At 59.9% G+C, this 9,863-nt stretch overlaps 2 protein-coding genes across 5 annotated transcripts in view; one reads left to right on the forward strand and one right to left on the reverse strand.

Moving 5' to 3' along the window:
* Positions 1-5,744, forward strand: part of LRSAM1 (leucine rich repeat and sterile alpha motif containing 1) — a 48,755-nt gene extending 43,011 nt beyond the window's left edge. Inside the window, exons 23-26 of one of the 2 annotated variants that reach the window (XM_029203230.1) lie at positions 595-726; positions 1,837-1,918; positions 3,456-3,589; positions 4,694-5,744. In XM_029203230.1, the coding sequence (XP_029059063.1) occupies positions 595-726; positions 1,837-1,918; positions 3,456-3,589; positions 4,694-4,819 (474 nt within the window). In that variant the 3' untranslated portion in view covers positions 4,820-5,744. The remainder of the gene's footprint in view (positions 1-594; positions 727-1,836; positions 1,919-3,455; positions 3,590-4,693) is intronic. The other variant, XM_029203231.1, reaches the window with a different exon arrangement.
* A 725-nt stretch (positions 5,745-6,469) lies between these two features.
* The window catches only part of NIBAN2 (niban apoptosis regulator 2), a 55,059-nt gene continuing 51,665 nt past the window's right edge, over positions 6,470-9,863 (reverse strand). For 2 of the 3 annotated variants that reach the window (XM_029203229.1, XM_029203228.1), the window contains exons 13-14: positions 9,510-9,621; positions 8,469-9,061 (exon numbers count right to left, since the gene is read on the reverse strand). In XM_029203229.1, coding sequence (XP_029059062.1) covers positions 8,469-9,061; positions 9,510-9,621 — 705 coding nt within the window. Of the gene's footprint in view, positions 9,062-9,509; positions 9,622-9,863 lie in introns of all 3 variants that reach the window. The other variant, XM_029203227.1, reaches the window with a different exon arrangement.

Here is a 9,863-nt window from a genome sequence, read left to right on the forward strand (position 1 = left end):
CCCCCCCTCACACACATGCACACACACCCTTTTTTTTTTTTTTTTTTTTTTTTAATAAAATGGAGTCTTTCTTGGGACTTCCCTGGAGGTCCAGTGGTCGAGACTCTGCGCTTCCACTGCAGGGGGCACAGGTTCGATCCCTGGTCGGGGAGCTAAGATCCCACAAGCCATGTGGCACGACCGAAAACAAACAGGAGCCCTTCTATAAGGCTATTCTGGCAACTTCCTTCCCCCCCACAGTAGTGACAGGCTGTTGTCCAGGCCCGTGTGCGTAGATCTCCTCGTTGTTCCCAGACGACTGCACAGCGTTTAGGATCTGCGTGAGCCCTCACTTGTTTAAACAGTCCCCTCTTGATGGGTGCTTAAGCTGCTTACGTTGTCAAGTTTACAGAGTGGCAGTGAACTGACTTCCTCGTACGTCTATCTCTATGCCCTTACATATCCATTTTTGTAGGAAAAGTTCCAAGAATACGTTTTACATATTATGTTGTATGTATTTGAACTCTTCGTTTGCTGTTGTGAGTAAGTAATGGCTTCTTGGTTTTCTTCCCCATCCGTGGTGCGCTTGGCTTCTCCCTTGGGTCTGTCCTGCAGGAAGAAGGCCTGGAGCGCCAGCTGGTGGCCCTCCTGGTGGAGCTGTCGGCCGAGCACTACCTTCCCATCTTCGCCCACCACCGCATCTCACTGGACATGCTGAGCCGGATGGGCCCTGGGGACCTGGCCAAGGTGGGCAGCAGCTGCCCCTCGGGGGGAGGCGAGGGCGGCGGGCAGGGCCCTGGCCCGACCCAGCCAGGAGGCCACTTGCTCTCCACGCAGTTCTTGGTGAGGCCCATGTCATCAGCTGTCAGAGGGCCACCTTGCTCCCAAGAAGGCCAGAACATGTGCCCCATCTGCCCCCAGTCATGTGGCTACAAAAGCCAGGGCTATGGGTGCTGCTGACCCCAGATTGTTGCCCCCCGTGCCCCCCCCCCCGTTCAGATTGGATCTTCACCGTGTAGGGCTGGACAGCCAGGACCTTGGAGCTCATCTGGACCAGCCCCCTCCCCACCCCATGGATTTACAGTTATCACAGCAGCAGCGCTGCCCGAGCCTGGTACATGCTGCACTAATTCATTTACCCTTCAAAAGAGACAAATACCGATGCCGGCAAATACTTGACAGTGCAGGCGCCGTTCTAAGCGTGTTCTACATGCGAGTTCGTTGAACCTTCCCAACAACCTGGGCGGGCACGTGCTGACACTCATCACCTCTCGGCCGAGGAGGCTGAGAACGGCAAGGCAGCAGTTGGCCCGAGGTCGCACGGCAGAGCCAGGACTCCAGCCCAGGTGGCTGGCCTGGTGCCGGGGTCCGTGCTGTTGACCGCTCTGCTGTACTGCCCGGCCCTCGGCAGACGCAGGCACCGGGGCTCAGAAGGGCGACACGACTGCGTCACCCACGCTCAGGAGCACTCTCTCTGGAGGCTGAGGGACTGTGTGATTCTGGCACGGCCACTTCTCAGCAGCTCAGCCTCGGTGTGAACCACCTGACCGTGCAAACTGTGACAGAGGGTCCTGACTTCCTGGTCGTCACGGGGGTGATGGGAGGTCATGCGGCTGAAGCTGTCAGCACAGCCCCTGTGCGGGCTTCGCACTTGCTAAACTGTAGCTGTTACTGGTGTTGGTTTCCCTCTGGGCCTCAGTGTCTCCCTCTGCTGTACGGATTGTCGGGCCCTTGTAGGCCTCCACCTTTCTAGCTGAGGGTGCTAGAAGCCAGGGAGGAGGTAGTGGCTCTGACCGTGCTGCATAGTAGGTCCCTTGCCCAGCCCAGGCCGTGACCTGCCCTCCTTGGTCCAAGCAGGTGGGCGTCTCGGAAGCCGGCCTGCGGCACCAGATCCTGCGCAGAGCCCAGGAGCTGCTGGACGCGACCAGGGCCCGGCCAGGTACTGATGCTGAGCCCTGTCCTGAGCAGAGCCCTTACGTGTGGGCTGCGGTTGGGGGGGTCACCTGTTTACAGTTCAGGATGAGTCCTAAGGGCCACTTCTAACCCTGGCCAGTCCTTAAGCTTCCCTCCTAAAGGAACAATTTATAAATGGGAAAAGCAGGCTCCAAAAATGGAAAAAAAAGAACTTTTCCTATAGCAGTTTCAGGACCCTTCTGGCTTCCCTAAACCCACCCTACTAGACGTCAGGAACCACACACTCAGGATCCCTGGAGTAGAGGGAGAAATCAGCCAGACCCAGCGCCCACCCCGTGCCCAGCACTGCGCCCCAGGACAGGCCTGTGGTTTGGACGTAGAAAGGTGTTTGTGATGGTTGTGAAGGAGGTGCCCTGTCCTCATCCGGAGGCCCGGGAGAGGGCAGGTGCTGTGGCTGACCCAGGGGAAGGTCTCCTGTGTGCCGAGCAGGATGGGTATCAGGCATTTGACGACCACCATGTCAGGTCACCTTTGCTGCAGCCCCGTGGGGTGGGCACCATTGTTACCCGCATCTGAGGGATGAGGAAACTGAGGCAGAGACAGGTTAACCCTAACTCTAACCCTTAGGGCTTCTTCCTGATTGTGGCCGCCCTGCAGGGAGGGGCTGGGCTGGAAGGCTTCTGAGCTCCAGAGGGCAGGAGAGCCTCAGGAGTTTTCCCAACAGTTCTCTTTCTGATCCCAGGACTCAATATGTGTTATTATTAAATATAGAAGTGCCCCCTTACAGTAATGGTTTGGGGGGGACACCATGATACCCCTAGAGGGTCTAGAGTGGTTGTGATAGGCTTTTTAAAAAAAAAAACTTGTTTTTTTACAATTATAAAAAATACAATTATAAAAAATACTACTTGTAATTTAACCCGTAGAATAAATGAAAAACATGAACTGAGGGGATGAGGATCAGGGATGGAGAGAGACTTGGGGGTGTCGCTGGTGCACGTGGTGTGATAATGAGAGAGACCGATTCTGATGTCCTCGTTCGCGGCGGTTGGGACCCAGGCAGGGGACATGCTGGGGCCTCTGCCAGGGGACAGGGGGAGCAGCCTTGAGAGCTGCTCACTCCTCTCCCTGCCCCTCTGGGCCACCTGCGCCTGGGCCCCTGGGTGGAGAATCTGCGAGCAAGGTCCGGTCCTAGCCAGGGCTGCTGCGGGGCAGCTCTACCACCAGATGGCCCTGTGGCCTCGGGCAAGTGGTTTCCCCCTCTGAGCCTCCGATTTCTCATCTCTGACAGTGATGAGCCCTACCTGCAGGGTGGCTGTGAAGGATTCAGAGTGTGTTAGGGGTAAGAGGCCCCAATTAACCGGTGCCCCAGCTGTCCCGTTTTACAGGTGGGGGAATGAGGCTCAGCAAAGAGAAATAAGAGGGTGTGTAGGAAGGCAGGGTCCTGGTCGGATCCCATCCCGCTCCAGCTGCCTGCCACTTGGGGCAGGCGGGGCCAGGGGAGGCCCCAGGGATCGGGGTCGGGTGGGCGTGACCCTGCCTCAGCGTCTCTGTCCCCACAGAGCTGCCGAAACCACCCCAGGGCGAGGTCCTCCCCACGGCCCCTGAGGAGCTTCCCGAGGCAGTAAGACCATCAGCCCCCTGCGCGGAGCTGGAGGCCCAGACCTCAGAATGTGTTGTGTGCCTGGAACGGGAGGTAAGTCTGGGGCAGCAGGCCCAGTGCCTGCCGTCCGGAGCCTCCCGGGCAAAAAAAACAGGAAATTAAAATAACCCATGATCCCATTACCCAAACATGAGTAATGCTAACATCATTTTCTGGGCCTTTTTTTCTTTTTTTCAAGAGTTTTTTCTCCCACTTAGGAAGTTTCCCTTCGTATATGTATTAAGTCATTAAATATCAACAACACAATTTTCTCTGAAGAGACTTTTTAAAACCTGTTTTAAAAACTGTAACAAAATTGACGCCTATTATAAAAATTCAGCAATGTAGCACGTAAAATACTCCCCCTCCCCCCAGAGTGTGATCCTGCTTAGGAAAGGTTGCCACGTTAGCAGTTTGATTACCCTATGGGTTTTTTGTTTGTTTGTTTTGCGGTACGCGGGCCTCTCACTGTTGTGGCCTCTCCCGTTGCGGAGCACAGGCTCCGGACACGCAGGCCCAGCAGCCATGGCTCACGGGCCCAACCGCTCCGTGGCATGTGGGATCTTCCCGGACCGGGGCACGAACCCATATCCCCTGCAAAGGCAGGCGGACTCTCAACCACTGCGCCACCAGGGAAGCCCTACCCTGTGGTTTTTGCTGGGCTCAGGGAATGCGGTGATACAGGGGGCCTTGGTGGTTATAAATTTAACCAAACCCCTGCTCTGGGCCCTGGAGGTGGCTTCCTAGCTCTTGTTATTACAAACAGTGCTATACTGAACAGCCTTGAACAGAATTTGGAGCACATCCTTGGTTATTTACTTAGGATAACTTACTAAAAAGAGGAAATGCTAAAGCGAAGAATAGACACACTTCCATGGCTTTTAATCCATAATGCTGGGGTGGTTTTGAGACCGAGGGGCTGGGCAAACTGCATAGAATAAACCAAAAATTGGGAACAACGCACATCCGACAGCCAGGCTGGTGAGATAGGGTGGGGCTGTCAAACGTGCACGGCTGTTACAGAGAGGGGCAGACAGTGACCAAGACGGGCGGTGGAGCGTGACAACCGTGCTGTCAGATCTCTGGGGGCCTCACTTGCCCCATCCCCGGGGAATCAGGCCGGGCTGGTTCCCAGACGCTCCCGCACTCTCTCCTCAGGCCCAGATGATCTTCCTCAACTGCGGCCACGTCTGCTGCTGCCAGCAGTGCTGCCAGCCGCTGCGTACTTGCCCGCTGTGCCGCCAGGACATCGCCCAGCGCCTCCGCATCTACCACAGCCGCTGAGCGCCGGCCGCCGGCCCGGGCCTGACACCTCCAGCCCCGCCTCTGCCACCTGTGGGCCCAGGGCTCCAGCTCCCGCTCTGTTCTCTATGGACTAGTACGGGCCCCTCTGTCCTGGCCCAGGCGGAGACAGGAGTGTTCCTGACCAAGGACAGAGCCAGCGTGAATACTGTGGAGGAGCAGAGAGGACCCCTCGCCGCACGAGGACAGGGTCTGGGGTGTGGGGTGCCAGCGTGCCTCCATCTGAGCACAGGCCTGAGTGTCTCAGCTGCCTCTGGCAGTCACGCCCCCCCCACCCAGGAGCCTCAGCAGGGGAGCCTGGGCAGTGCTGTCCCACGGGGCAGGGTGGTGGGAGTGCAGGAGGGCCCTGGCCGAGGGGAGAGGTGGGGAGGCCACCGTGTCCTCGGACTGACTGGCCAGAATGTGTTCAGGGCGGGCCTGGTGCCGCAGCGACGTCGGCCCCTCCTCTCCTCCCTCTGCTGCTCCCCGCACGCTGGGCCCCTCCTCTCTCCAGATCTGCACCTCCTCACCCACGCAGCTCCAGGGCAGGTACTGAGCTTTGCAGACCCAAAGCAGTAACGTCAATAAACCCATCTCCAGCCTGCTCCTCCAGAGTCATCACTGGGTCCTGATGGAGCCTGGGGAGGGGGAGGGGGAGGGGGTCGCAGCTGAGTCAGAAGGGAAGCGGGGAGGTGCGGTGTTCCCAAAGGTGAAGTTATCCAAACCTCCCTTGTTGCAGGTAGAGAGACCAGGGCTCTAAGAGAAGGGCTCAGAAAGTCTGCGGAGCTTGTGGTGCCGTGTGGGCTGTGCTATGTGCTCTGTTATCGTTAACCCAGACCAGGGGGCTGGATGTCCCGGGCCCTGCGACAGGAACGTGGTGGCGCTGGCTCTGGAGCCTAGAGGCATCTTGACCCCTGAACCCATGCAGCCACGCAGGTTGTTCACTGCACAATTGCGGCAGGAGCCATGCTCCTGGTACTCGCCGTAGAGGCGCCTTTATCGTGCACCTTCTGGCAGATGGTTTTGAGCCGGGGCAGCTTTTCCTTTGGGCTGGAGGCAGGCCTGCTCGGGGCACCTGGGCTCTGCCTCCAGCTAACTCTGACTCTGGCCAACATTCCACATCCTCGTTCCCCATCTGGTCAGCAAGGGACACGATGGAGCCCTGACGTAGGCCGGCGGCCACCAGGGAGCCCTGACTGCTCATCGCAGGCACAGCGTAAGAGCCGGCGGGATGCAGGGGACAGGCCCTCACTCTCCCTGCCTTGTTGTGACAGTCCTGCGGGCTGAAACAGGACGGATGAAGGGCCCATGTGGTGTGAGTCCTGCTTTCCAGGTACCCGGGGGACCTCTGATGGTTTCCCTCCCCACACACCCTGCTGGGCTCTGCTTAGCTAAGAGGGGAGACTGAGGCCTGAGGTGGGCAGGGCCACCTCGCAGAGCACAGTGTTTGGCGGGTCTCCTTGAACCCTCAATAGGCCCCCCTTTTATAGACGAGGAGCCTGAGGCTGAGTTCAGTGCCTTGCCAAGGTCAACAGCAAGACTGCAGCTGAGCCCCTGCTTCCTCACCTCAGCCCTTAACAAGCCTTCAGCCACTGGCCACCGTCCCCCAAGGTGATGGGGGCCCCATAGCCTCAGCCCAGGTTCCCCGCCTTCCTGGACCTCAGTTTACACATCGGTGAAATGTGACAATGGTGCCCGCCGCCTGGGGCTGCTGTGAGGCTCCTAGTCTTGCAAGTAACGTGCACGGCCCACAGTAAGTACTAGCTGTGTGAGCAGGAGTCTTAAACACTGGCATCACTGTTTGGATCTAGTGTGAGCCTCGAGCCCACCCGTCATGGGCACCCCAGGGCCACGTGGCCATAAAGTAGCTGCCCTCCTGCCCTCACCATTGCCCAAGACTGCCAGAGGTGCAGCCTGCATGGATCTGGCTGAGGAAACCGTCTGAGCTGCCAGCAGGTTGGTCACCTACCTGCTGTGTCCCTTCTCTCCAAGCCTCAGTTTTCTCCTCTGTAAAATGGGATAATAGAAGAACTCTGGCCATGCACCTGTAAGCACTCGGTCAAGCGGCTATCCCAGAAAGTCAAGGTACACAGATGCTCCTAGTCAGTCTCCAGCAAAGGTCTCCCCCTGCTGGCACCACACATGGGCCACTGGCTTTAAATAAAGCATTTATTGATTAGTAGAAGCTTAAACATTTTGCATAATATTTTCAATACAAGATTTGAGGATGATTGGAAAACCACAAAAGAAGGCACCAGAGGAGAGCGTCTTCAGACGGAACGTGTTGGTAAAAGAGGTTAGTGAGGCGTTGAGTTTAGGGCTTGGGGGACTGGGGCGGGGGGGCGGGGTCCCTGAGCACCAGCCAGTGCTTCACATCCTGTGGGTCCCAGGGCCCAGTCCAGGAAGGAGATCGAGGGGATGGAGGATGCAGGGCTGGGATGGCGTTGAGGACCCTGAAGGACTCGGTTTCTGCCCTGCCCACCCTCCCCTCAAAGCAGCAGGGGAGGGGGTCTGGGAAGGCCAGGAGGCCCCTGTCCCTGGGGATGGTCTCGGCTTGACCCTCACCCCAGGAAGGGGGATGGCTGGGCCCCCACGTGACTCATGAGGACATTTGAAGAGTCCTGGAGTTTTCAGGATGGGGTGACTGGAAACTCAGAGCAGCAGGGGCCGAGCCCCAGCCTGACCCAAGAGCTCAGTGGGGCCCTGGGGTGCCTCGGCCCATCCCCCTGCCCCTCACGAGCCCCGCAGCTCCCTGGGAGGACAACGCGTACCTTGGAAGTGGCCTGCAGAGTCCACACCCACCCGGCCCTGCCACTGAGCAACATGCCACCGCCTCCCACCCCCCGAGCCCAGCACGGGGACAGAGGAACGCCGGAGACTGGACCCCAGCAAGTGGAGGGGGAGGCAACGGCCCAGCTTCCAGCAGCCCTCCATCTGCCACCGCGCCCACCCTCCCAGCAGTACCTCTGCATAGGTCACGCCCTCCTTCCCTCAGACACGCCCTCTCCCTCCTCTCCCCAGACCAGCCCGTTCCAGGCCTTTCTTGTTCTCTCCCCGGGCCCACGGCCCCATCCCCCTCCGCGAGGCAGCTCTCCCCCAGCCTGAAGTCCCCTCCTTGCACAGCCCCTCACCCGGGGCAGGACAGCAAGGCCAGTATCCACTCCAAAACTGGCCTCTGGGGCCCAGCCGGGAGGAGGGAGGAGCGGGGCCGAGACGGGCCTCAGCGCTCCGTCTTCCTGGTTCCAGCGAGCCCCTTGGTGAGAGCAGAGGATCCATGGGCTCTGTGTCACAGCAGATGCTACTCTTACCGCCCTCTTCCCAAGGATGGCAAGACCCACGGGGGAAACGGGCCACAGAGGCAGGACAGGGACGCAGGACTCAGGGACCCAGGGCCACCGCGTGCTCCCCGCCCCCTCCGCTGTGCTCTGCCCCCGGCAGGAGGAGGAAAGCCGAGATCACCCCACATAAGAGAAAACAGACCAAGTGTGACCAAACCCAATAAAGTGACTCAGGTGGGCCCGTCCCCGCCCCAGAGGTGCCACACCAGCCTGGCCCCATCCCCACCTGGAAGGCATAGATCCAGCGCTCCCCGCCCAGAGCCGCAGGGGCTGGCCCGTGTGCCATGTCCGACAGAAGCTCGGGGGCGACTGGCCTAGAACTCAGTCTGCACCCCTGCACCGTCCTCGGTGGTGGTATGGATTGGGGGGCGGCCGCCAGGGCCGGACACCTGCTCCCCGGTCTCCTGGTCACTGGGCTTGGGAGGCTCGAGGTCCGAGGCCTTTCCAGGCGGGAGCTGCCGGAGGGGTGAGGCAGGCGGTGAGGCGGCCTCAGGGGCTGCCCCGGGCTGGGGGCTCTCCTGGGCGGGGGCCCCATTGAGCAGGGGGCCGGCCAGCGGGGGGCTCTCAGCCTGCAGATCCCGGGCCAGCAGACCACGGAGCTCGGTGATGCTGTCTGCGGACGCAGGTGATAGGGGCTCAGGGACAGCCTCGAAGGGCAGCCCCACCTCCTCGTCCTGGACCACGGACACCACCTGCTTGGCACGCCGGCGCTTTTCCAAGAGGGTGGCTGCTTCCGGGATCCCAGGGCTGCCGGGGCCCCCACCACTGTCACTGCTGCCACTGCACTCCTCGCCCCAGTCGATGGGCAAGCCCTCGGCCAGCAGGTGCAGGTTGGGGTCGCTGTTGTGCATGACCATGCTGTCCCGGTACAGGTTGTGCTTCCTCTGCACGGCGGCCTCCTTCACAGCTACAGGACAAGAGGGCGGTGTCGGGACATTTACCGCGGGGCTGACGGCCGCCAGCACACCCTACACTGCCCAGCTGTGACCTGCATCAGCCCCCAGAGGCCCCCCTCGGCCTAAGTGGGTGCTGTGACTGGGATAAGGCTTATTTCAGGCCTCAATGCCAGGAAGCAGGGGCTGTGACCCTGTCACTCAGATGCTCCCCAAAATGTCAAGGACCCACAAACAAACTAAGGCACAGGGATGCGATGCTACCCTCCTGGGGCCACACTGCTAGTAGTGGGCCCACCCCAGCCCACGGCCTAAGTCCTCTTTTCTTTGTAGCTTAGCTGACCCCACCAGGAAGACCTTGGGGCAGCCACCTCCACCACCCTCCAGGTAGTAAGGGTCCCAACAGCAGCACCGCTCCCCCCCAGCTCTGCAGTCAGCCCCCGGGGGCCGGGAGGCACGCACCCTGCAGAATGTCCTTCATGACTGTCTGCAACACCACCTCCTCATATGTGTTCTCCACCAGGATGAACCTGGCAAAGTCCTCGAATATCAGCTCCTGGAACCGGGACAGCTCCTGCCGGGTGGGGGTGTGGGTGGGGCAGAGAGAGGGGAGGCAAGGGCTGTTGGTCAGGCCCAGGGCTGGGGCTAGCAGGGGAGGGGAGGGGAGATGAGAGTGAGGAGGGGAGGGGAACGGGGAGAGGAGAGAAGTGAGGAGGGGGGGAGGGGGGAGGGGGGGGGAGGAGGAGAGGAGATGTTCTCGCTGCTTTGATACGTCGGCTTGCGTGTCTTTCTCTTACGATTGTGCTTTTGGTGTTT

The sequence above is a fragment of the Monodon monoceros genome, unplaced genomic scaffold, assembly GCF_005190385.1.
Source record: "Monodon monoceros isolate NGI ecotype Baffin Bay Population unplaced genomic scaffold, NGI_Narwhal_1 Super_Scaffold_5, whole genome shotgun sequence".
Classification (NCBI taxonomy): Eukaryota; Metazoa; Chordata; class Mammalia; order Artiodactyla; family Monodontidae; genus Monodon; species Monodon monoceros.